Source organism: Mesocricetus auratus, unplaced genomic scaffold (assembly GCF_017639785.1).
Source record: "Mesocricetus auratus isolate SY011 unplaced genomic scaffold, BCM_Maur_2.0 Super-Scaffold_100023, whole genome shotgun sequence".
Lineage (NCBI taxonomy): Eukaryota > Metazoa > Chordata > Mammalia > Rodentia > Cricetidae > Mesocricetus > Mesocricetus auratus.
Window position 1 is genome coordinate 3,711,431 of NW_024429204.1, and position 27,715 is coordinate 3,739,145.

The following is a 27,715-nucleotide window of genomic DNA, read 5'->3' on the forward strand; positions in this document are numbered from 1 at the left end:
GTGAAAATGGCTGGTTTGTAGATTGTACTGGCATCTTGCCTTGCCAGTGAACTTGTGGTGGTGGCCACACCCTTTGGGCGTGGTTTCAGGTGCCGAGGTGACCCATCATAAGCTAGAGGAGGGGCTGGTTTGTGCTCTCTTGGGTTGGGGAGAGCATCGGAAGTACAGAGACTGCATCTTCTGGAGCAGGAAGACCACGGCGGTTACTTACTCTTATCTGTGTAAGTGCTTCCCTAATAAATACTTATTTGCCATCTGTCTTGGGTCTGGTGGATTCGCTTAAGTGCTGCCTTCAGTAGGTATAGAGGCTCCTTAGGGGCTCCGGCCACCTTCCCAACATCACCACCACAAATGACCTGATGTAGTTGGACAGTACTTGCACTTAGAGACTAACTGTACGGTAGGGAAAGACTCCACATCTGCTCTGAAAGGTCTAGTTGGCCTATTAGGAGCCCACGTAGGTCTATTAGGAGCCCACGTAGGCCTACGAGGGGCCTATTGCTTCTACTCTAGGGAGCAAGATAGTAGCCCTTGTTCATACAGTATTAACCTTTTGGGGTGCATTCATGGTCTGTGATAGCAACAGATTGTGAAGGGCTTTGGGGTACGGGCTTTCCATCATCACATCTCTCCACGGAACCTTCTCTAACAGAGTAGGAAGGGAGAGGGCTGTATCGCTTTCTTTAGGCTTCCCCTACTGAGGAGGCGCTTGCCTGGGGTTTTGTTTGTGTTCCTCATGTTTGGGGTTGGAGAGGACATGGGAGGGAGGGAAGGAAGGAAGGAAGGAAGGAAGGAAGGAAGGAAGGAAGGAAGGAAGGAAGGAAGGAAGGAAGGAAGCCATACATGGACCAACAAGGTTTCAAAACTCTTCCAGCCCCAAACCTGGAACCTCCCCAAGACACAGTCAGCCGGGGCAGATTTAACAAGGAAAATCTCACATTCGAGACAAGGATATTAAATAATGAACATGCTTTAATGCCAGGCAAGAGCTGTACAATCAACTGACAACGGGACCACGCCGCGGAGTATAACATATATATTACTAAATCCACTTGTATGAAGTCCCCCTGGGGTGTACTGCTGGGGCGGGTCAGCACCCACAACACCCTTTCTCCATCGAGGGCGAGGTATGAACAGTCAACTTTGAAACATCCTTCAAGTCATAAGCCAAGTAGTCCAGTCCATGAACGACACAGGCTGCCTTTCCTTGGAACAAATCAGGGTCCTCTTCCTCCAGATACCCCCAACACAGCCGCAGCAACGCCTCACCAGAGTGACATGTTCTTCGGGCACCCATCCAGCTGGGAACCGTGAAGTCCCTTGGTCAACATGCGTCGTTAGACATACCCTGCGGCACGTCCGTACCTCCCTGGGGAGAATACAAGCAGGTGTGCTATGTCTGTGTGGCTAGCCAGGACCGGAACTCTGCCTGCCTTCTGGGAACTCGGGATCTTTCAGCTCCCACTAGCTGGCAGCCACCGTCTCTAGCTCCCACCCCAGCTCTGAGTTCTAGGAAACACCGGGTCTGGTGCAACTGGAGGCAGAGCCCAAGTGGATTCCCCAACTTCAGCTGATGCCATCCATGAAATGAGATCCGGAAGGAGGAATTCGGCCTGGGACAAGTGGCCAGCGAGCGTACTGGGTCCCTGACCTGTTTGTGCTCCCCAACTTGCATTCATTCTGCTGTTCAAAAACAGATTCAACCGTTGAGCCCACGGGGTTTGGCAAGCCTCGGTACAAAAACGTAAGGAAATGCCACTAGGAAAAAAAAATGAAGATTACAAAATTTCAACACACGAACTGATTCATTTTAATCCACCATTCAAGTTTGGACTTCCGCCAGTGCCCAGGGTCGCCGTGGGTGGGTGGGGGGGCCTTCAGGCTGGCAGGGACCTGTGGGCACCACTTTCCTTGTCGCTGTGTTTAGCTTCTTGTGGTTCTTGTTCTACAGGAAGTGGCTTGGCAGCGGATGGAGACCTCCCTGCCTCCTCCTCTTAGGCAGGTTCTGCCGCCGACACCCTTGAGTCTCTGGACCCTTCTGACGCCAGCCGTCTGTGGGTCATTGGCTTGCCTGTGGCCAGAAGTTCCTACTTCCGGCCCTCGTTTCAAAGTAGTGTTTGCGAGGTGACCAGCCCAAGCAGTAATTCGACTTTACCCCATGCAAAGGACATGGTGAGGGATGCCCACAGGCCTTGGGCACTGCAGGCTCCTTGCTGGCTCTTCCAGTGGGTGAACTCCCCCGGCTGTTCCACACCTGACTCTTCAAAGGGCACCCGGGGGCAGGAAAAACGAACGTTCTAGATGTGGCTCCCCCACCAAGGATGTGGGTTGAACTGCTAGGAAGTTCTCTGTTTAGTTTTCGAGCCCATGGAACATTTATCTGCTCAGGAAAAACATCACCCTTGCATCTGTTGCCAGCAAGCTCCTGGGCCTTGGCCCCTGTCTGTCAGTGTGGGGCGCCCCATGCTGGACAAGACGCTCCCGGCCTTCCTCGTGCCTCCAAGCTGCCTTGGCTCTGGGAAACCATTCAGACATCAACGCTGGGCCCTGTCACCATTCCCCTGCAATCTTACGGAGTGTAGGAAATATACTTGCTGACTGGCACATTTGTGCAAAGACAGGTATGACTTGGAAACAAGACATTGACATTCATTGTAGTTGGCTTCACAATTAGCTACTAAAAACAGTCCTCTGTTGTAAGATTGTATTAGCACTTATTAAACATGCATTTACAAGGCAAAACACTTAATTTGGTCTGCAATAGAAATCACAAGTAGGGAGTTAGATGGGTCTGGTTTTAGAATCTGTTACCATCTGTGTGTAATTTTTTTTTCTCAAAGAAACTCTTACTAGCTCAACTCGTGTAAACCTGTGGGGTGGGGGTGGGGGGAAGAGCTGAGCCACCTTTGCCTGTCTCCTGTTAATTTACCTTGAAATGTTCACAGCTTAGAAACTACAGCCTGCTGGGGCAGAGAGTGGGCCTCTTCCGGAATGTCCCAGCTTCCTTTAACAGCCTTACCCCAAAGGGTAACCTGTTCTTAGGAAACCCAGCCCCAAATGCCCGCTGTCACCCTGAGGGCACGTGTGACAACAGACCCTCCTTGTTAGAAGAGTTTGGTCTTTCAAACAAAGCCCCTCCCGGGTTGGGTGGAGAACCCTTCTCTTGTCCCCAAGTCTTGGGTTTTTAAGACAAAGACGTTAGAGTCAAGGGGTGGGGAGGTGGTGGATAATGATGATTAAAAAGTCATCCAACGGGAAACGCCAGGAAAGTGCGCTCACGCGCTCTGCAGCACACGGGGCTCTGGACATTCCCACAAAGTGTCCACGACCAAAGAAGCAAGAGGCAAAGGTGTCACAGGAGGGCGCCATCTGACCGATGAAGGGACAACGTCGCCATCAATATCGTTTGGCAAAAAAAAAAAAAAAAAAAAAGAAAAAAAAAGTTTAGCCGCCAATCAGGAGACACGAGCAGCTGAGGCGTCCTTGGGGCTCAGGCCTCAGAACTGGCCGGCGCTGCTGGGGTCGCACTGAAGGAGACGCACGATGGACGGGTCGCTTTTGGCCCCTCGGATGAATTCTTCCAGGGAGAGTTTTCCTAGGAAACAAGAGGACCAGTGAGTGGCAGCCCACGACCCCTCCCACGGCACACTGGGGTCCACAGGAGCCCACAGTAGGAGGAAGGGAGGCACCCACTTCCCATGTTCACCGTGACATCACCTACCAGGACCCAGGGCTTGGAAGAGGGTGTTGACTCACTCAGACCCGAGTCTCTGCCTCTACCGATCCCGAAGGGCCCACCCTGTCTGAGGAATGAGTGCCACCCTTGTTTGAGTGTGCCAGGCTCCCGAAGCAGCAGGGCTGTGGCCGCCACTCTGTAGTGACCTACTCCGGTTTGCAGCCGACCCCTCCCCTTCTTGGGCGAGCAGAGCAGGAACGTAGATTCCTCCAAACAGGTTTTTGAAGACAGTGGCATCTTACCCAAAGCCAGGGGAATAGAGCACTGTGTCCTAGATAGGGGGTGGCCCACTGGTCCCTAGCCCAGGTGGCTTGAGGCGGAAGACAGGGACCTGCTCCTTCACACAGCACCCTCGAGTCCTTCTGCCCAAGCTTCCTTTCGACTCTAGCTCTCTTACTTCTGCCTCGTGGGTAACTTGGACCCCCAGCACCCGCTTCTTCCTCAACTCTCTCCAACAACGGTCCTCTGTCGCTGTCGTTGTAGAGAAGTGAGTAGGGGATGCCTCTTTCTTGTTTCTGGCACTTCCACGGTGAGCGTCTGAGTGGAGCGACTCATTCACTAATAAATTGGGCGTAGAAATGCTGGGCAGCCTTGCCCTCTTTCCTTTCCGGGAGACTTAGCCCTGTCTGCCCTTCCGGAGACAGCCACAGGCCTGTCAGGCTCCTCCGGACCTGTGCAGCTCCTTAGACACGAGGCCCAGCGACCTGCTCGGGTGCTTCGGGATGAGGGCTGAGTGATAGATGGGAGCAGAGGGGCCATTTGAACACCCTGGAGTCTCAGGGGCCGCCGTTGGCGCTGGGAACCACAAACTCCGGAAGACTGCGTGCCCAACATGAACTCTCTGGTCTCTTGCACAGGCACCCGTGTGACTTGCCTGTAGGTGCAGGGGCCGGTAGTGAAAATGTAAAGGCCTTTGATGGGGAAGGCCTTCTGTGTATGTGCTTATCTTATTGGTTGTTGAGTAAAGCACTGTTGGCCAATAGGGAAGCAAGATAGGTGGGACTAGGAGCCGAGGAGGATTCTGGGAAACAGAGGCACAGGCAGTCACTTGATGTAGGATGCCAGAGAGACAACATGTGGACCCTTCCTCCAGTAAGTGAAGACCACGTGGAAATACTCAGATTAGCAATTATGGGTTAAATACGTAAATCAGAGCCAGCCAGTAAAGAAACCAAGCAAACAGCCAATAGAACAGCTTCATAATTAATATAGCGTTCTGTGTGTTATTTGGGGGTTCAGACAGCTCGGCAGGGCCCAGGCGGCTGGCGGGGAGACCACAACGTCGCAGGCCTTTAGCTAAGAGGACAGTGGTGACAGCGGGCTTTGCACGAAGCCTGCTCTGCTCCTGGTGAGAATGGCCAGGGCACTCAGACCTCGGGCCCCAAAGCCAAGCCCCGAGCTGCAGCTGTGGGTTTACCAGGTACTCAACCACGCCCTCCTCCATCGCCGCTTCCCTTCCATCCTGGAGAAAGAGTCCCAGCGGCCCGTGAGCCACGCGTCTGGAGGTGTCTGGTCTCATCGTCAGCCCTCCTTTCAGGAGAAGGTGGGCTTTTAACGCCGTCGTGTTCCCCAGACTACCAAAACCTGTGGTTCAGCACCAGCGGGGGCGCTAACTGTCAACCCCCACGCGTGTTTAAACTTTGCAAAACGAACCACGTGCCGCGAATCGGGGCACACGCAGGGAGACAGGATGCACGCAACTCTGCGGAGGAGACGGCTAACGGACTGGCTTGTACCTCGCAGACCAGGATTCCCAGGGAGCTGGCGCCCCACGTGCGAGGGTGGGAGGAGGCTTGAACTCTACACGTCAGCTTCCCACAGGGTCTGGTCCGTTTCTACACTGCCGAGAGGACTTGCTCAGTGTCAAGAGCTGTAGATTCGGGGCCAGGGAGATGACTCAGTGGGTGGAGACATATGTCTGCCACGCAAACCCAAAGACCCGAGTTTGACCCCCGGAACCTACGTAAAGATGGAGGGCAGGGGAACACGGTAGATTCATAACGCTGCCCTCTGGCTCCCATGAACATACCACGCATACACACGTAGGCCATCTTAATCATATGTGTCATAGCGCATCCAGTAGTTAATAAAGAAAATTAAATTTATGTTTTTAGAGATGGCTCAGCAGTCAAGAGCACTTGCTGTTCTCCCAGGGGACTGGCGTTTGAGTCCCAGCACCCGTGTTGGGTAGATCACAACTCCCTGTAGCTCCAGTTTCAGGGGGTTGAATACCGTTCTGTGACCTCTGTGGGCCCCTGCGTGCGCATGATGCACGCAAACTCACGCGGGTGTGAATATACATATGCATCCTATACATACACGTAGGTAACACACGGATAAAAAATATTAAAGAGAGCTGGGAAGCGTTTGTCAGTGTGGGTCAGCCTTGACTCGGCACCGTAAACTCAGGTACTTCTGAAGAGCCTTTCAAGGTTTGGCAAGAAAAATAAAAATGCTAAATTAATTTTGAATTTCAGTTGTCCAACTGTGAATTAAGTGTGTCCCAGATAGTGGATACAGACGTAGTTACGCCAGAAAACAAGTGACTGTTTCTCAGTTGCTTGGACACCTTGTATTCTACTCGGCAGCCGAAATGTGCAGCAGTCATTTTTATTTGTTTACTTATTTTACTGATAGGGTTTCCTTATGTAGTAGCCCAGGCTGTCCTCAAACGTGTGGTTCTCCTGTGTCACTGCCACGCCAGACTTGTCTATTTTGTTCGAAACTGCATTGGTTTATGCATTTGCTAGTTGCAGTTCACTTAGGGCAGTGTCCTCCACCCAGCTCTGGCGTCTATGCAGCCACTGGTCCTTCCTGCCCAGCTCTGGGGCCCCACCCAACTCCAGAGTCTACACAGCTCTGGGCCCACTCAACTCTGGGGCTCACCAGCTCCAAAGTCTACACAGCTCAGGGCCCACTCAGCTCTAGGGTTCACCTGGCTCCAGGACTTACCAAGATCCAGGGTCTACCCAGCTCTGGGGTCTATCCAGCTTGGGGGATCAGGCTCTACCTAGCTCTGGGGTCTACACAGCTTAGGGGGGGTCTACCTAGCTCTGGGGTCTACACAGCTTAGGGCCCACCCAGCTCTGGAGCCCACCTCTGCTCCTTCCCACGCAGGACAGGTGGCCTTGTGACAGGTCCTTCTGGCTGACGTTCTGTCCTGTAGTAGAGTTGCCCTGTCTGGACTCCACCCATAGCTTGACCCAGGCAAAGCCCCCCAGCCTCCTACCGTCTCTGTTGGTGTCCATCTGGCGGAAGATCTTCTCTGTCCTTTTCTCTGGGGTCGATTCATCTTCAGGCATTTTCATGACAGAGGAAACCATTTTGTAGATGGCCTAGGGACAGAAGCGGACTGGGTGGTGACATGGAAACACGGTTCAACCCAGGGGTAGCTCTACCGAGTGTCAAATGCTGGAGTGAAGGTCCCTGTGCCCTGCGGGAGCTGGGTCTGCCCCTGGACTTTGTTACGGAGCAGGGTGTGTGGTTCCCGGTAGAAGCAAGGTCAGAAGAACTCGCATTTTGCCAGGATACTCTCGGCAGTGCCAGCTGCCAAAAGGCACACAGCTGCTGCCTCTGCTGAGGAAAATGTGTAAAGGAGTTCCCCAGCAGTCATGTGTAGTCTGGGTTTCTGTCCTGCCAGGTCCCGCCACCCCAAATAAGCACACAGAGACATGTACTAATTATTAAACTGTTTGGCCTATGGCTCAGACTTCTTATTGGCTAGCTCTCTCTTAATTATTAACCCACAACTGCTAATCTATGTATTCCCACCTGCTCTAGGCTTACCCAGTAATGCCCCGGCATGCTACTCCTTCCGCTGCTACATGGCGTCTCTCTGGCGGCTCCTCTCCCCAGCCTTCTCCTTGTCTGACAGTCCCTGCCTATGCTTCCTGCCTGGCTACTGCCCAATCAGTGTTTTATTCACCAACCAATAAGAGAAACATATATGCAGGACATCCCCCATCGGCCATCCGAGGAGTGCTGTGAGAGCCACAGGACTGAGGTGTCCACCCTATCCCGAACACTGTCTTACACTCTGGCTGAGCCTAGGCTTAGCGACAAGAGGGAAACTGGGTGCTGTCAGTTTTTGGGTTATAATAACATTGCAGTCTCAGGATGAGAAGGGACTGAGTTCATCTGTGAAACATGATAGGAGGAAGATGGTTTGACAGAAAGATTGTGTGAGCGGAAGAGGACGTGTCCCCGCCCACCCACACCCCCAGCCTTCTGCAACCACTGCTGCTATGCGTGTAGTACTATACACCAAGCTGTTGGCCATGTAGGTAATGATTGTTTTATTATTTATTTATTTGTTGGTTGGTTTTTTGAGACAGGGTTTTTCTGTATAACATTCCTGGCTGTCCTGAAACTCACTCTATAGACCAGGCTGGTCTTGAACTCATAGAGATCTTCCTGTCTCTGCCTCCCAAGTGCTGGGATTAAAGGCGTGCGCCATCACCCAGCATAATGATAGTTTTAAAAGTGGAAAAGCAGAGACCTGAGATCTCCAAGCTTTCTGGTTAACTCTAGAACAAGGTACACACACATGTACACACACACCCCTCACATAAACTATACCACATATACACACACACACACACCCAGGACCCACACACCACACCACACCCATCTCAGTGGGCGATCTCCCTTCTCTGCACAAGCCAGCGTCTCCATCCATCTCAATATTTGGGGTCGCTTCATTCCGCTTACCCTAAACTGTAGTTGGCCAGGACACCCTCCTCCTCTGTGACTGTGGCAACCAGGCCTGGCTACTCACCAGGCCACTGCTGGTGCTCCTGCAAGGTCTTGCACACAGCATCAGCTTAGAGATTTTGCTCCGGGGTGGCTGTCCCCACCCAGGTGCCTTCTCTCACATCCCTCCTATTCCCCATCTCTGTAGAAAGTCACTCTGTGTTCCCCGAGTTTCACTTCTCTCCTCTCTGTAAATGTGCATCCATACATAAAATTGAACATCCGGGTAACCCCCCCCAAAGGTTCCGAATCTGCCTACAGCTGCCGATAGCCTCCACCCAACCCCAGACACAATGCATGTCCACCACTGCAGACGAACGTAAGCACTTGCAGATTTGGAAACCCCTGCACAGACACCTGCCGCTCCCACACGTAAGTCTCTGCTCTTAGTGGACCCCCTCCCCTGTCTCTGCTCTTGGTGGACCCCCTCCCCCGTCTCTGCTCTTAGTGGACCCCCTCCCCCTTCTCAGTTCCCATTCATTTACCCGACTCACTCGTTCATCAGACAGTCTCTGCGTGAGTGTGACACACCAGGGACGGTGTCTGACCCTGCCTGTGTCCTCGGGGGTTTTGACTATGAACCAAAGCAGGCAGACACTCCCTAACAATCAGAAGGAGAGCAAGGCCACTGTGGGGCTTGCAGTGGTGGCTGTGTGGTTTGATGGGATGTCCCCAGGGTGAGGGCCGGCCTCCCTGAGGGCTGGCTATGGAGGGAAACATGGAAAAAGAAAAAGCCCTTAAAAAGAAAAGCATGCCCTTTAGGAAGAAACTTGGAGGGTACCACACGGCACCCCAAAGTGTCCCACTTTCCAGTGACCACCGTTTAGGTGGGTACAGGCACCCCTGCAATGCCTTAGTAGTTGTCCCCTAGCTATCCCTTAGAAACCCATCCATCCTTTAAGAACTCTGGGTCCTGGAAGGCTGGGGAAGTTGACAAGCCCCTTCTTGGGACTTTGATGGCAGCCAGGTATTACAACACAGAGCTCCGTCCAGTAACCCTCCTGCTCGAGTGGAGGCATGAAAGATGAAGGAAATTTGGGTCCTGACGGAGAGGAGGCCTGCAGCCTGGCTGTCAGGATAAAGGAGTAGAACTAGTTTCAACTGGCTTCAGAGAAACGGGGCCAACCTCCCAACAGCTCCCTCTCCAGGGCACTAGCCCCAGGAGAACAGTCAGAACCAAGACCATAACCAGCAGGGGCAGGCTGGGGTCTCGATGCGATGTGGTGTGTGGACTGAGGTGAGGTTTCCTTCAAGAGGTTCACCTTTCCAAGCTTCGTTATTGCAATTGGGTTACAGTTATTCTTTGGGCACCAATTAGGCAATAGGTTCCCCAAACCCAGTGTATGATGTGGTTGACCCCTTTGTCCCTTCCCCAGAGCACGAGCAACCAAAGCTGGCTGCTGTTGAACCCAGAGAGAAGACAGGACCGCAGGCAGTGCTCGGAGGCACACCGTGTCTTTTTTTTTTTTTAGCACCGTTCTTCCCGAAGCGTAATGGGATTACATCGTGGAAGAACCAGCATACTTGCCCGTCTTACGTTTATAGCAGCGTCAGGACCAGGCCTGGCAGAGGCGGCCTGTTTTTAGTTAAGGTACAAGGGTCCTGTTCTTGCCCTTGGGTAAATGTCCCTTTGGGACACTCAGAAGCCCAGCTGGGGCTGTTCCCTGGCAGGCCCAGCATCCTGCTCTGCCTGACTTCCGCTAGCTACTCAGGCCAACCAGTCAGAGGAACAGGTGATCGACCTTCCTGGCAGCCAACTGTCCCCCACTCTCCAGATTCGGTTCCCCCCGAGGCTCATCTCAGCCCTTGACCTCCTAACTCACCATAGGTGCTGCTCCAGGACCACAACCCCTACCCAGGTGGATTCCCTCTGCTCAGATTCGAGCCACACCCATCAGAAGTGGGCGGAGCCAGCTGATAGAACCGTACAGGGAGGACCCAGGTGTAGCTTAACGCTGTGAAATTAGCTCCTGTGGTCAAAACGGCATAGAGCTATGCTGTAAAAGAGGTCCAGAGGGAAGAACCTCTAAACAGGTTCCTGTGCGTTTTATGCCGTGAGTAGGCTTAGGAAAGAATGAAAAAAGAAAAAAGAAAAGGTCAATGAAATGATTCCTAATGACACTCTGCTATGGTCAAAGATTGGTGCTTAGCCCAATTGTCATCCGAGATGTTTCATCCAGCAACTGATGGAAACAGATACAGAGACCCACAGCCGAACATCAGGCTGAGCTTGGGGAATCCCGCAGAGCCAGAGGGGTCAAGGACGTCACAAGAATCTACTAATCTTGATTCACAAGGGCTCACAGAGTCTCAACTGACAACCAGGGAGCCTGCATGGGACTGTCCTAGGCACTCCACACATATGTGACAGTCGTGTAGCTTGGTCCTCTTGTGGGACTCCTAACGGTGGGAGCAGGGGCTGTCTCTGGCTCTGCTGCCTGCTTTCGGGACCCTCTTCTCCTACCGGATTGCCTGGTCCATCATTAATAGAAGAGGAGGGGCCTGGTCTCACTGCATCTTGATATACCACAGCTGGCTGATACCCATGGGAGGCCTGCCCTTTTCTGAAGAGAAATAGAAGAGGAGGGGGAATGGATGGGGGAGTGGCTGGGAGGAGAAGAAATCGCAGTAGGGATGTAAAAACAAAACAAACAAGTAAATAAAAATAAAACAAAAGGGTCCAGCGCAATGCCTTCTAATCATTTTAAGCATGGTGGACATCGGTTGATCTGCAGACACGTGTGGAAATTAAAGCTATCCACGCACAGGCTGGACGAACACTGCAGATGCTGTGCTTTTCCCTAAAGCTCTTTCCAAGAAATACGCCTTTCAACATGCTCTCACCAAACAGGGGGAACACTGCTTTCTGCTGCTTGGAGCACCTCAGCGCTTGTGTTAAAGGGCCCGTGAGTTTGATACTGTTTAATCTGGTGTTTCCCAAACTAGTTGGACCCATGCCTCTCTTATAAAGCACTGATAGAATTAGCACCCTAAGAAAAGTCTCTCTGAGCCGAGGCCGAGTCTGATCCTAGCGTCCCCTCCCGGTGTCCTCTGTTTTATTCCCCTCTTCTGCTTGGCAGGACTAATGAGACACAACACGATCCATGACGCTTCTTCGTGAGACTTCAGTTTCCCAGTGGTGTCTATATTGCTTCAGTATAGGATGCTTACTTCCCTCTGTATGCTTTGGAGCCTAGTGCTTGCTTCAGCTGGCAAAGGCATGTTGGCTTTTCGGTAAGCTCAGGGACCGCACGGCGCCCTTTAGATTTAGACAGGGAGAGCATGGTCAAGGCATCAAGGGAGTCACAGGACAGGTGGCAGAGACAGGTGACCAGAACGGATGTTAAAATGAGAACAGAGAATGCTGCTTCCAGTCAGGATACTTAGGGACTGAATTACCCCTGTCCCCCATCTAAGTCTATCAACAACAAAACCCAAGGGCAGCACAGGTCACCGGATGGCACTGATTAAACTCACCGGGTCACCGAACAAAAGAACAAGAAATGAACACGGGAAAATAACTTGCATGGGGGCTGTGAGTGGGACAGAGATACGAGAAATCGAGAGGAGAGAGTCACCACAATGGATTACACACATGTACGAAGCGGCTGACGAGTAAGCTTACTCTTAAAAAGACAGTACACACATAACCACAGCTTATAAGACCCTGTAGGTTAGGCAACCGAGGACAGTGATTCCTGAGGAACTAGAAACAGAAGAGGTAAGCAGGTCCTGGACAGCCCCATTGCGATGCCGGGGCCATGTCTGAGCCACAGCTACAGGACGGGACCTACGTGGAGCTCACCGATGGGTGGACACAATTCCAAAGCTGGACGGTCAAAGTGCTTAGTGTCCGAGGACAGGTCGCACTAAAGGAGACAGTCACACACACACACACACACACACTCATGCACGCATGCACACACACACACACGCGCGTGCGTGCGAATGCATGCGCATACACACACATACACACATACACACACACATACACACATACACACACACACACACACACAGAGAGAGAGAGAGAGAGAGAGAGAGAGAGAGAGAGAGAGAGAGAGAGAGAGAGAGAGAGAGAGAGAGAGAGAGAGAGCTGCCATTGGTCCCTTTGGGTGTCCGGCTGAGTCCCCGAGTTGACGGATGACAACTACTGAAAATGAGGTTGGAAAACCAAAGTGAAGGGATGACTGGGGAGAGCCCCTGACCCAAGGTCAAGGAGAGCGTGTTTTCCCCTGTCTACTTTAAAAGGTCTTACCTCAGTAGTGGGGAATTAGTCCCGGATGGTCCCTGCTCTATGTCACCTATCAAACTTTAAAAGCAAGATCTGGGAAGTTCAAGCTGTTTCCAAGCAACTTAACTACATCTGAGAGCAAAGCACAGGGATATTTATATTTAAAAAAGAATATCCAACTCTCAACAGGGTGAAATTCACAATGTCTAGGGCCCAATAAAAAATTAACGGCCACGCAAGGGAACGCTACCATACGGTGCAGGAGGAGGAAAAGACCCATCAAGTGACCTAGAAATGACATAGATGCTATAATTAGCAGAAGGCCATTGAGAGAGTCACAGAAACCGAGCTTCACATGTCCCCAAAATAGATCAGGGAAGACGCTAAGAAACCCCAGATCAAACCTCTAGCAATGAAAGCTGTGGAAGCTTCACCCTAGACCCTGGCATCCATATCCCCAAGAATCTGGAATGTTATGGTGGAGGTTCCACCCAAGCCCTGCTGCATCTCAGAAAGCCTGCCAATGATGGCCCCTCCTCCAGAGATGCTCGACACCCATTTAAACTGCCCCTCAAAAGACTCCTGGTTTTTCTGGTCTCCCTTTCCCGTCTCCTCTCTGGGGGTCTGGAAGGCCATCCGGGAGCATTGTATTCATTAAATGTGGGCTTTTTCAAATTCATTTTGATTTGGTCTGATTTGGATTGTTGCATCAGCACAGAGGCTTACCCGGGTGTAGAAACATTTCAAAAGCTACAGAGTTTGCGGTGGAAAACACACAGATGGAGACCGATGGCACATTCGATCCTCCAGGGAAGAGACTACTGATTGCAGACACGAGGCTAAGCTACACAAGACAGAAAGGGAGAAAACATAACATCTACAATGCAGCAGGACACTAGTGGATCGTATAGTACTTCAGCCTGTGTAATACACACGCAATTAAAGACTGAAGGAGCCGAGAGAGAGAGCAGAACTCGGGAAGAGATTCAAAAGCATGACTGCTAAAAATATTCCAAAGCTGGTGAAATCCATGGGTCTACAGACCCAAGTTTTGATAGACAAAAGCGTAGCATGCTCACCCCAGAAGGAACTAGATGGTTTGTTCATCCCGCTGTCTAATTAGGAAAGCAGATTCCTGGTTAAAATTCTTCCTAAGTGACCTACAAGGTGCCAATAAGAGATGGAGAGGAGGGTGAGGGAGATTGAAAATATTAAAAAAGAAAGGTTTTGGCCCACTTTACTCAAGATTCCTATTCGTCGTCTTTGGTTTGGGTTATAGGCGACTTTCTGCCTAAGCTTGTCATTCACATTCTGGCCGACACAGTAGAGTACCTGCCCATCTGACCGATGACAGTCCTGCTGTCTGTTGTCACTAAGAGTCTTGCTTAGTGACTTCCTGAGAACGGAAGGGAGGCGGGTGCAGCCACATCTCTTACATTGGATGGTGTGCGCCTATCCTCAGAGTATTGCCTCTGTCTCCCACGGCTCCAAGAAGTTCTGGGCACCCATGGGAGACTGAGTGACAGGTCTCAGTTGATCACTTGGTCCCTTCTTAGACCCAACCTGTGCTACGGCAGGGATGGGTGTGCGAGCATTCAGGCTGCCCCCAGTGGGACAGGGGATTGGAACCATGCAGGGCATGGAGGATCCTCATTCCTCATGAGGTAACCGGCACACCGTGTTGCCCTTGGGAGGAGGGGATCTAAAATCCGATGAAGCAAAAGTCACAGCTGCAACGCCCTTTAAGACTCCCAAGAAAGTGCTTCAGGGCAATAATAGAAACAGGTCTAAATTGTGATCCTGAATTTGTCACTAGAAGGAAATCAGCCCATAAATGTTCATGGGGGTTCATTTAATTTTCTAAACCAAATCCACAGATGATGGCTCACAGTGAAAATTGAGCCACGGACTCTAGACTGAAACCTGGGGACCCTGCGTGGGACTGAACTAGGCCTCTGAATGTGGGTGACGGTTATGTGGCTTGATCTGTTTGTGTTTGGGGGGGGCTAGCAGTGGTACCAGTACCTATCCCAGGTACATGAGCTTAGCTTTTTGGAGCCCATCTTCTATGGTGGGATACCTTGCCCAGCCTGATTGGGGGGTGGGCTTGGTCCTGCCTCAAGTTGGTATCCCAGACTTTGATGACTCCCCAAGGGAGGCCATTATCCCCTCTGAGGAGTGGGTGGGGGCGTGCGGGATGGGGGAGGTAGAGAGGCAGGAGAAGGGGAGGGAGGATAATGAAAAAATGAAACCTAAAAATATAGTGAAAATTCATTCTGTAGACTAAGCTGGCCTCGATCTCAGAGATCTGCCCACCTTTGCCTCCTGAGATCTGGGATTACAGGCGTGCGCTGCCACCACCTGGCCTAAGTGCCCACATGAAGAAACTGGAGACTTAACAACACACATGAAAGCTCTAGAACAAAAAGAAGCAAACTCACCCAGGAGGAGTAGATGCCAGGAAATAATCAAACTGAGAGCTGAAATCAATAAAGTAGAGACAAAGAAAACAATGCAAAGAATCGATGAAACAAAGACTTGGTTCTTGGGGAAAATCAACAAGATAGACAAACCTATTCAACCTAACCAAAAGGCAGAGAGAGAGAGAGAGAGAATATGCAAATTAACAAAATCAGAAATGAAAAGGGGGACATAACAGACACTGAGGAAATTCAGAGAATCTTCAGGTCATACTTTGAAAACCTGTACTACATAAAATTGAAAATTTAAAGGAAATGAACATTTTTTGGACAGATATCAATTATCAAAATTAAATCAAGAAGAGATAAGCAACTTAAATAGACCTATAACCCCTAATGAAATAGAAACAGTCATCAAAAGTCTCCCAACCCCCCCCCAAAAAAAGCCCAGGGCTAGGTGGTTTCAGTGCAGAATTCTACCAGAAATTCAAAGAGGAGCTAATACCAGTATTCCTCAAACTGTTCACACAATAGAAGCAGAAGGATCATTGCCAAACTCTTTTAATGAGGCTACAATTACTTTGTTACCCAAATCACACAAAGACACAACTAAGATAGAGAACTACAGACCAATCTCCCTTATGAACATTGATGCAAAAAACTCAATAAAATACTGGCAAATCAAATCCAAGAACACATCAGGAAAATCATCCCCCAGGATCAAGTAGGCTTCATCCCAGAGATGCAGTGATGATTCAACATACAAAAATCTGTCAATGTAATCCACCATATAAACAAACTGAAAAAGAAAAACCACATGATCATCTCACTAGATGCTGAAAAAGCCTTTGACAAAATCCAACACCCCTTCACAATAAAGGTCTTGGAGAGATCAGGGATAACAGGAACATATCTAAGCATAATAAAGGCAATATACAGCAAACTGACAGCCAACATCAAACTAAATGGAGAGAAACTCAAGGCAATTCCTCTAAAATCAGGAACAAGACAAGGCTGTCCACTCTCTCCATATCTCTTCAATATTGTACTTGGAGTTCTTGCTAGTGCAATAAGACAACAAAAGGAGATCAAGGGGATACAAATTGGAAAGGAAGAAGTCAAACTGTCACTATTTGCAGATGATATGATAGTTTACATAAGTCACCCAAAAAATTCTACCAGGGAACTCCTACAGCCGATAAACACCTTCAGCAAAGTGGTAGGATACAAGATTAACTAAAAAAACTCAGTAGCCCTACTATATATAGACAATAAAGGGACTGAGAAAGAAATCAGAGAAACATCACCCTTTATAATAGCCACAAACAACATAAAATATCTTGGGGTAACTCTACCCAAACAGGTGAAAGACCTGTATGAAAAGAGCTTTGAGTCTTTAAAGAAATTAAAGAAGATGCCAGAAAATGGAAAGATCTCCCATGCTCTTGGATAGGTAGGATCAACAATCTTACCAAAAGCAATCTACAGATTCAATGCAATCCCTATCAAATCCCAGTACAAGTCTTCACAGACCTTGAAAGGGCAATAATCAACTTTATACAAAAAAACAAAAACCTCAGGATAGCCAAAAAACCCTGTACAATAAAGGAACTTCTGGAGGCATCACCATCCCTGACTTCAAGCTCTACTATAGAGCTATAGTAATGAAAACAACTTGGTATTGGCACAAAAACAGACAGGTAGAACAATGGAATCGAATTGAAGACTCTGATATTAACCCACACACTTACAAACACCTGATTTTTGACAAAGAATCTAAATCTATACAATGGAAAAAAGAAAGCATCTTCAACAAATGGTGCTGGCATAACTGGATGCTGACATGTAGAAGATTGCAGATAGATCCATACCAATCGCCATGCACAAAACTTAAGTCCAAATGGATCAAAGACCTCAACATAAATCCAGTCACACTGAACCTCTTAGAAGAGAAAGTTGGAGGTACCCTTGAACGAATTGGTACAGGAGACTGCTTCCTGAACATAATGCCAGTAGCACAGACACTGAGATTGAAAATTAATAAATGAGACCTCCTGAAACTGAGAAGCTTCTGTAAGGCAAAGGACATAATCAACAAGACTAACCAGTCCACAGAATTGGAAAAGATATTCACTAACCCCACATCTGACAGAGGGCTGATTTCCAAAATATACAAAAAACTCAAGAAGCTAGTTACCAAAACACCAAAGGATTCAATTAAAAAGTGGGTGCAGAACTAAATAGGAAATTTTCAATAGAGGAGTCTAAAATGGCTGAGAGACACTTAAGAAAGTGCTCAACATCCTAGCCATCAAGGAAATGCAAATCAAAACAATTCCAGATACCATCTCACACCTGTCAGAATGGCTAAAATAAAAAACATCAATGACAGTCTATGCTGGAGAGGATATGGAGAAAGGGGAACACTCTCCACTGCTGGTGGGAGTGCCAACTCGTACAGTCACTTTGGAAATCAGTATGGTGGTTTCTTCAGAAATGGGAATTCATCTACCTCAAGATCCAGCAAGTCCACTCTTAGGTATATACCCAAAGGATACACACTCATACAACAAGGAGATCTGTTCAACTGTGTTCATAGTGTTATTATTTGTAATAGCCAGAACCTGGAAGCAACCCTCAACTGAAGAATGGCTAAAAAAATGTGGTACATTTACACAATGGAGTACTATTCAGCAGAACAACAACAACAACAACAAAAAAAAACCCCCAAAACAATGGAATCTTGAAGTTGCAGGCAAATGGATGGAACTAGAAGAAGTGAGGTAACCCAGTCACAGAAAGACAAACATGGTATGTGCTCACTCATATATGGATATTAGACATAGGGTAAAAGATTACCAGCCTACAATCCACACCTCCAGAGAAGCTAGGAAACCAGGAGGACCCTAAGAAAGACATGCATGGTCTTTCAGAGATGAGGAAAGGGACTAGAGCTCCTGAACAAATTGGGAGCATGGGGGAGGGGAGGCAGTAGGAGAAATTGGAGGGGAGTAGAGGAGGGGGAGGAGAACATGAGGGATCAGGAAGCTTGAGTGGGGAGAGGAATGGAGGAGAGCAAGAAAAGAGACATCAATAGAGGGAGCCACTATAGGTTTAAAGAGAAATCTGGCACTAGGGAATTGTCCAGAGATCCACAAGGATGACCCTAACTAGGAATCTAAGCAATAGTGGAGAGGCTACCTTAAATGCCCTTCCCCTGCAATGAGATTGATGACTACCTTAAATGCCATCCTAGAGCCTTCATCCAGTAGCTGATGGAAGCAGAAGCAGAGACTCACAGCTAAACACTGAGCCGAACTCCTGAAGTCCAGTTATAGAGAGGGAGGAGTGATGAACAAAGGGGTCAAGACCATGCTGGGCAAACTCACAGAAACAGTTGACTTGAGCAAGTGGGAGCTCATGGACCCCAGTCTGACAGCTGGGGAACCAACATAGGACCAAACCAGACCCTTTGAAAATGGGTGTCAGTTAGAAGCACTGGGCAGTCTATGGGGCATGAACAGATTTCAGGAGCCCATTCCCCATGGAGGGATACTCTCTTAGCCTAGATACACAGAGAAGAGCTTAGGCCATGTCCCAAATGACTTGACAGATTTTGATGATCCCTCATGGAAGACCTTAACCTCCCTGGGGAGTGGATGGGGGATGGGATGGGGGTTGGTGGGGGACATGGGAGGACGGGAGGGAGAGGGAACTGGGATTGATATGTAAAATAAGATTGTTTCTAATTTAAATAAAATTTATAAAAAATTAAAAAATATAGAGTGAAAATTAATAGTTTTCTTTAAAAACAGTCACAACTATACTTCAGCAGAGTAATGCTCCCCCATGTATGCCCCTGCCCTAACCTTGGAACCTGGAGCCATTTTATATTACATAGTAAAGAGATTTCACACAACGGGTTGAATCTCAGATGTGGAGATGGGAGGATGCCCTTTGACCCCACTCATGGCCCCAGCAAAACCACAAGAGGCTGCTTGTTCATATTCGTATTCTGCGTGAATGAATGCATGTGTGGACGTTCATAACTGCGTGAATGAATGCATGAGTGGACGTTCATAACTGCGTGAATGAATGCATGAGTGGACGTTCGTATTCGTAACTGCGTGAATGAATGCATGTGTGGACGTTCGTAACTGCGTGAATGAATGCATGAGTGGACGTTCATAGCTGCGTGAATGAATGCATGAGTGGACGTTCGTATTCGTAACTGCGTGAACGCATGCATGAGTGGACAAGAAAAGCAGAGTGGCAGCCCCAGCCACACGGGTTTGCCACAGCTGACTTTGACGGTGCGTGAGCCGGGACACATGCCCGGGGTATGTGAGCATCTTCCAGAGACCAGGGAGGAGAAGAAAATCTTTTCTCCAAATGGCTCCGGAATGGGACGCAGCCCCCAGGACACCTTAATTTTAGTCCAGCGAAACTGAGGCCAGACTGCCGGAATCATAAGATGATAGATTGTGGGCCTGTAAGCCGTGAGGTTTGACGCTCCTTGCCGTGGTAGTCATAGGAGGCCTCTTCAGCGCCACACAGGATTCATGGCAGTGTGGTACACGCTAGTCTTTCTAACCCATCTCAGGAAGTACAAACAAAGTCTAGCTTTTTGTCATGAATGCTGTGCTGTGACTACCCAGACGAAGCCCCAGGAAATATCTGAGTACAGAAAATGGATGATTTCTGGACGACATCTCTGCCTCCCCATCCATGCAAAGTCCAATTACAGATTCCTTTTCCTTCTGGTCTACACCCTGGCCAGTTGTCAGGGTTTGTAAATGATCATAAATTCACACCCCTCCCCCACTAACTGGCTTGAAGGAAGCTACATGCAAGGTGTATTATTAAAACTATAAGTGTCACATTAAAAATTTTTTTTGGTTTTTTTTCAAGACAGGGTTTCTCTGTGGCTTTGGAGGCTGTCCTGGAACTCCCTTGGTAGTCAGGCTGGTTTCGAACTTACCGAGATCCGCCTGCCTCTGCCTCCGGAGTGCTGGGATTAAAGGCGTATGCCACCAACGCCCGGTCCTCACATTAAAATTTAGACCCCGAGTTTATGGTGCTCCTGGGCCACAGCTGGCTCCACCTCACAGCTGTTTACCCAAGCTCAACACTGAGATGCCGCAGCCAGAGGCCGCTTTGAGTAAGTCGATGCATGTTTTCCTGAATGGTGCAGGCCACTGGCTAGGACAGAGCCAAGAACATCCCCACAAGGGGCTTCCTGTGGCAGTGACAGGGCCTTCAAAAGGGGAGGGAACAGAAGACTGAAAAAAATGTGCAGCCAGGTGAGACCCCCACACTGAATTCCAGTTCATCCCGAATAATAGGAAATGGGGATCAGCATGTGAGAGCTGTCAGCTTGCAAAGAAGCCGCTGGTACGAGAATGGCTTGAAATTCTTTAACCTCTTTGATGGTCTGAAGTCACTCTCCAGGGTGCCTGTGGCATGTGCGATCGTGAATATTAACCATCAGGGTATGGGGTGTGTAAAACGGATGAGGATATCCCAGTCTTCCATCGGCCGGGTTACATAGGCGTGTCTGAAGGCGTGTGTGTTCCTACGGCGCAGACTTGGACACTTACAAAGGCCTGGGGAGGGCTGGGGGCACTTTACAGTGAGGAGCTTGCCTGACTTACCAGGCTCTGTGTTCCGTACCGAGCATGGTGGAAGCCCCCCTCCCCCACCCAAGGGGTCCAGGTGTCTACTGTCACCCTCCACGTGTCCCTGAATTTGTCCCCGCTTCCTCTTCCAAACCACAATCCAAAGCGGGGGGACAGCTTCTTTCCTGAACACATCAGCTTATAAACTCGGTCCCACGCTCCCCTGGGTGCCGTTTGGGTCATTCTCTCTGACGGGCCGGGGGTCCTACCTGTACAATCTCCAGCATCTCCGCCTTGCTGATGTAGCCATTGCCATCCAGGTCATACATGCTGAAGGCCCACTTCAGCTTCTGCTCCAGCTTGCCCCGCGACGTTACACTCAGGGCGATGATGAACTCTCTAAAGTCTATTGTCCCATCCCCGTTTGCATCGAAGGTGCGGAAGACGTGCTCGGCAAATTTGGAAGCATCCCCGTAAGGGAAAAAGTTCCCATATATTTTCTTAAACTCCTCCATTGACAAATGTCCACTGGGGCAGTCTCTCAAGAAGCCTTTGTACCACTCTTGGATCTCGTGCTCGGTGAAGTCTGTGCTCTCCAGCAAGTCCTGCATGACTTCAGGGCGCAGCTTGCTGTTCTGTTTCCCCATTCTGGCGGCAAGAATTCGACTGCAGAGGGAAAAGAGAAACGCATAGCATGTGTTTTAGGGCTATCCTTTACGGTCATGTGGTCATCTGGTATCGTGCCTTGGGAAGAGGGAAAAGCGAACAAACTCTATTCTAACCTGATAGCTAAAGAAAAGGATGGGAAAAGGCCATTCAAAGGTGCAAAAAAGTCATGCTAGCCAGAACCAGCCAGAAAGTAAGGGATGGATAGATGTATGTATGTATGTGTGTGTGGGTGGGTGGGTGGATGGGTGGATGGATGGGTGGATGGTCAGGTGGATGGATGGTCAGGTGGGTGGATGGATGGTCAGGTGAATGGATGGTCAGGTGGATGGATGGTCAGGTGGATGGATGGTCAGGTGGGTGGATGGTCAGGTGGGTGGATGGATGGTCAGGTGGATGGATGGTGGGTGGGTGGATGGTCAGGTGGGTGGATGGATGGTCAGGTGGATGGATGGTCAGGTGGATGGATGGTCAGGTGGGTGGATGGATGGTCAGGTGGATGGATGGTCAGGTGAATGGATGGTCAGGTGGATGGATGGTCAGGTGGATGGATGGTCAGGTGGGTGGATGGATGGTCAGGTGAATGGATGGTCAGGTGAATGGATGGTCAGGTGAATGGATGGTCAGGTGGATGGATGGTCAGGTGGGTGGATGGATGGTCAGGTGAATGGATGGTCAGGTGAATGGATGGTCAGGTGGGTGGATGGATGGTCAGGTGGATGGATGGTCAGGTGAATGGATGGTCAGGTGAATGGATGGTCAGGTGGATGGATGGATGGTCAGGTGGGTGAATGGATGGTCAGGTGAATGGATGGTCAGGTGGGTGGATGGATGGTCAGGTGGATGGATGGTCAGGTGGATGGATGGTCAGGTGAATGGATGGTCAGGTGGGTGGATGGTCAGGTGGGTGGATGGTCAGGTGGGTGGATGGATGGTCAGGTGGATGGATGGTCAGGTGGATGGATGGTCAGGTGGATGGATGGATGGTCAGGTGGATGGATGGATGGTCAGGTGGATGGATGGTCAGGTGGATGGATGGTCAGGTGGGTGGATGGATGGTCAGGTGGATGGATGGATGGTCAGGTGGATGGATGGTCAGGTGGATGGATGGTCAGGTGGGTGGATGGATGGTCAGGTGGATGGATGGATGGTCAGGTGGATGGATGGTCAGGTGGATGGATGGTCAGGTGGGTGGATGGATGGTCAGGTGAATGGATGGTCAGGTGAATGGATGGTCAGGTGAATGGATGGTCAGGTGGATGGATGGTCAGGTGGGTGGATGGATGGTCAGGTGGATGGATGGTCAGGTGGGTGGATGGATGGTCAGGTGGATGGATGGTCAGGTGAATGGATGGTCAGGTGAATGGATGGTCAGGTGGATGGATGGTCAGGTGGGTGGATGGATGGTCAGGTGGATGGATGGATGGTCAGGTGGATGGATGGTCAGGTGGATGGATGGTCAGGTGGGTGGATGGATGGTCAGGTGGATGGATGGTCAGGTGGATGGATGGTCAGGTGAATGGATGGTCAGGTGGGTGGATGGTCAGGTGGGTGGATGGTCAGGTGGGTGGATGGATGGTCAGGTGGATGGATGGTCAGGTGAATGGATGGTCAGGTGGGTGGATGGATGGTCAGGTGGATGGATGGTCAGGTGGATGGATGGTCAGGTGGATGGATGGTCAGGTGGGTGGATGGTCAGGTGGATGGATGGATGGTCAGGTGGATGGATGGATGGTCAGGTGGATGGATGGTCAGGTGAATGGATGGTCAGGTGGATGGATGGTCAGGTGAATGGATGGTCAGGTGGATGGATGGTCAGGTGGGTGGATGGATGGTCAGGTGGATGGATGGTCAGGTGGATGGATGGTCAGGTGGGTGGATGGATGGTCAGGTGGATGGATGGATGGTCAGGTGGATGGATGGTCAGGTGGATGGATGGATGGTCAGGTGGATGGATGGATGGTCAGGTGGATGGATGGTCAGGTGGATGGATGGTCAGGTAGATGGATGGTCAGGTGGATGGATGGTCAGATGGATGGATGGATGGTCAGGTGGGTGGATGGATGGTTAGGTGGATGGATGGATGGTCAGGTGGGTGGATGGATGGTCAGGTGGGTGGATGGTCAGGTGGATGGATGGTCAGGTGGATGGATGGTCAGGTGGATGGATGGTCAGGTGGATGGATGGTCAGGTGGATGGATGGTCAGGTGGATGGATGGTCAGGTGGGTGGATGGACGGTCAGGTGGGTGGATGGATGGTCAGGTGGATGGATGGTCAGGTGGATGGATGGTCAGGTGGATGGATGGTCAGGTGGACGGATGGTCAGGGGGATGGATGGTCAGGTGGATGGATGGTCAGGTGGGTGGATGGATGGTCAGGTGGATGGATGGTCAGGTGGATAGATGGTCAGGTGGGTGGATGGTCAGGTGGATGGATGGATGGTCAGGTGGATGGATGGTCAGGTGGATGGATGGATGGTCAGGTGGGTGGATGGATGGTCAGGTGGATGGATGGATGGTCAGGTGGGTGGATGGATGGTCAGGTGGATGGATGGTCAGGTGGGTGGATGGTCAGGTGGGTGGATGGATGGTCAGGTGGGTGGATGGTCAGGTGGGTGGATGGTCAGGTGAATGGATGGTCAGGTGAATGGATGGTCAGGTGGATGGATGGATGGTCAGGTGGATGGATGGATGGATGGTCAGGTGGATGGATGGTCAGGTGGATGGATGGTCAGGTGGGTGGATGGATGGTCAGGTGAATGGATGGTCAGGTGGATGGATGGTCAGGTGGGTGGATGGATGGTCAAGTGGATGGATGGTCAGGTGGATGGATGGTCAGGTGGGTGGATGGTCAGGTGGGTGGATGGTCAGGTGGATGGATGGTCAGGTGAATGGATGGTCAGGTGAATGGATGGTCAGGTGGATGGATGGTCAGGTGGGTGGATGGATGGTCAGGTGGGTGGATGGTCAGGTGGATGGATGGTCAGGTGGATGGATGGTCAGGTGGATGGATGGTCAGGTGGATGGATGGTCAGGTGGATGGATGGATGGTCAGGTGGATGGATGGATGGTCAGGTGGATGGATGGATGGTCAGGTCAGCAGATGAATGTCAGGTAGAAAGACAGATGGAAGGGGGAGGGTAGACAACTCATTCTTGACTCATCAATTTGCAAGAGGCCTAGATTCAAATTCTGTAAGTAGAACTAAAGGACCAAAGAAGGAGAGAGTGAGAGAGACAGAGACATCAGACAGACACACTCACTCACTCACACACACACACACACACAGAGAGAGAGAGAGAGAGAGAGAGAGAGACAGAGGCAGAGACAGAGACATCAGACAGACACACTCACTCACACACACACACACACACAGACAGACAGAGACAGACACATCAGACACACTCACACACACACTCACACACACAGAGACAGACAGAGAGAGACAGAGAGACAGAGACAGAGACAGACAGAGACAGACAGAGACAGACAGAGAGAGACAGAGAGATCTTAGCGTGTTTCATAGTCATCATGCTTCCATGTAAAGTGTGGCTCATGAACTTGGGGACACCGTAAGTGCAGGAAGAAGGAAATGGAAACACAGGTGGGTCTCTGCCTAGCTACTCCAGTTAGTTAGATGCACAGGGAGCTGCGGGCCGCTTTGCATAAAGAGGACGCTTGGGAAACATAATAACGTTCTGTGGCAGAGGTGCAGGGAGGAGAGGCATTCGTGGAGGATGGGGAGAGGGGAAGGGGGCAGAGCACTCATGGAAATGGGGGGAGCAGAGGTGCAGGGAGGAGGGGTGGGAGTGGGGGTCAGGGCAGAGACGAAGGGAGGAGGGACACTCACGGGTGATGGGGAGGGGGGAGGGAGGAGGGAGGAGGGGCAGAGGTGCAGGGGCACTCATGGGGGCAGGGGAGAGGTGCTATCTCAGGACATCAGTGCCTGACTTTAGCCATGGGCTTTCAGGAGACCACTGTGCAGTGTTGTAGTTTCCTTCCTGCCATTGTGGTAAAACTCCCCGACAAAAATCAACTCAGGGTGGGAAAGGATTTGTCTCAGGTCACAGTCCACCATGGAGGGAACCAGAGAAGGCACGTAAGCATGAACGTGAAGCAGAACCCAGGAAGGAATGCTGCTTGCTGGCTGGATTGGAGGCTCAAGCCATCTGCCTAGGGAATGGTGCCTAGGGAATGGTGCCGCCCACAGTGGTCTGGGGCCTCCTGCATCAACCAGCAGTTGAGACAATGGACTAGGCAATCCCTCTCAAAGTTGACTGGAGGCTGTGTCAGGGTGGCAGTCAATGCTAACTAGGACTTGTAGTCAGGATGCATCCCTTCTCACAGAAGGGGCGCTCTGCTGGCATTTTACAGGCTATCTGAAGGACAATCCAACCCAATTGTAATCCTGGGATATTTATCATCTTTCTCCCTGCTGTTGTTTGCCCTGCAGGCAGATCATAATGGGGGGAGGGGGTTGGCTTTGCCTCTCCAGGGCCCATCCCACAGGGCATACTGCGAGCTAAGGACAAGGAACCAGTGGGAAACATCACTCATCGGCAGACAGAAAGATGACTGATTTCCAGATGGACATGCAGGGTAGTCTTGGAAGAGGAGGCTTTGCCAGGAGGTAGACTGGCTTTCCCATGTTATTTGTCACACTAGAAGCTACCAGGCGATTAGAGTCACAACTTGGTCTCAGGGCCTCTGATATGGAACTGTCTGTCTGAGGCCCCCACTCAGAAGAAATTCCTACAGGGCAGCGGTTGAGACTCCCAGAGCCCAAACCCCTGTAGCATCTAAAGATCGGGAAATGAGAGGGGTCCTTACGAACTGCCTGAGCGGCTGGTTCTGACTCTCTCAAGGTTTATTTTCTCTGTAACTGATGCACGGTAAGTGCACATGTGTGGCTTACAACGCGACGTTTTTTATAGATGCCGCCCCAGTGTAATGACCAGATCCAGGCTAATTAGGACGCGCGCCGTCTCAAACATCCACCAAGGCCTCTTTTCTAGCTGTTTGGAAGCACACAATGCACTGTTGTTAATGATGCCCTGGTGTGCGGGAGAACGCTAGGGTCTGTCCCCTCATCTACCTGGGGCACTCAGTCTGCACTGCAGACAGGACCTGACTCTGCTTGGGCTCACATACAGCAACCTCCCGAGGGATGAGGAGGAGGACGTTCCTTCCATTAGCATGAGCAACAGCTGCATGGAGGCCTTGTTTGGCGGGGATGTGAAGCTGAGCAAAACCCACTTACACAGAGGGGGAAAAATTAACTTGCAAATGAAGCGCAGACCTAATTTATAAACTGAACATCCCAATAATGTCCGCTCCCCTCTCCTGGAAGTAAAAATCCTCCCAAAGATGGAGGCTGGTTTGTATTAGAATTTCAGAACCCTCATTTAGCTGGCAATTTGCCCGAGGCCAGAATTCAGAAACAAGAGCTGATACATAATGCAAAGGTCTGCAGAGAGCCAAGACATTTAACGGAATTTATGAGCGATTTCAAGTTCTCCTTTCGGGAGGTCTGTGGATTTCGGCTGTTGTATGGTAGTTTCCAATCAGATCTGTTATATGTGAATCATCTGGTGCTTGAAGAAGTAGGGGGGAATGCTATTCTAATATTTAAATCTCCCTGTTTAAAGAAAGATTTCTTCTCCTGTAGAAACATACTCTGTTTCTTCAAAGCCAACTTACGGTCCTTTCCTAGCTTTTATAAAGGGCTTCTCACTCGTTAGCTGGTTTTTTTTTTTTTTTTTGAGACAGGGTTTCTCTGTAGCTTTGGAGGCTGTCCTGGAACTCGCTCTGTAGACCAGGCTGGCCTCGAACTCACAGAGATCCGCCTGCCTCTGCCTCCCGAGTGCTGGGATTAAAGGCGTGCGCCACCAACGCCTGGCTTCGTTAGCTGTTTTGTACAAGGAACATTACCTCAGCATTCTGACTAAGTCTCTCACAAGACTGGTCTGTGTGCAGCTATTTTCCAGTAAACACTAACTAAACCACACTCCCAATCTCATTAGCACAGAAAGGCCATGACACCAACAGAGAGAAGAGCATAAACTAAGTCATCCGGAAAGTGGGAGTTTGCGGCTCGGTCCAGGATTTGTCTCAGGAGCTGTCAACAAATACTTGACTGAGGACTGATGTCTGAACTTGACAAAGCCATCTGCACTTGGTTGGTCAGACAGAAAACAAAAGCCTTGACCTATCATAGGCTGCCATTCCTGGGTAGACCTGTGGTAGGCTTTCATTCATGGGTAGACCTGTCTAAGTCACATAGCTCGCT

The 27,715-nt window shown here is 50.3% G+C and overlaps 1 protein-coding gene across 5 annotated transcripts in view; it reads right to left on the reverse strand.

Moving 5' to 3' along the window:
* Positions 1 to 954: 954 nt before the first annotated feature.
* Ncald (neurocalcin delta) overlaps positions 955 to 27,715 on the reverse strand; it is a 294,541-nt gene continuing 267,780 nt past the window's right edge. For all 5 annotated transcript variants that reach the window (XM_040730602.1, XM_040730600.1, XM_040730603.1 and 2 more), the window contains 3 exons: positions 21,030 to 21,426; positions 6,966 to 7,071; positions 955 to 3,595 (listed from right to left, as the gene is read on the reverse strand). In XM_040730602.1, coding sequence (XP_040586536.1) covers positions 3,498 to 3,595; positions 6,966 to 7,071; positions 21,030 to 21,407 — 582 coding nt within the window. In that variant the 5' untranslated portion in view covers positions 21,408 to 21,426 and the 3' untranslated portion in view covers positions 955 to 3,497. The remainder of the gene's footprint in view (positions 3,596 to 6,965; positions 7,072 to 21,029; positions 21,427 to 27,715) is intronic.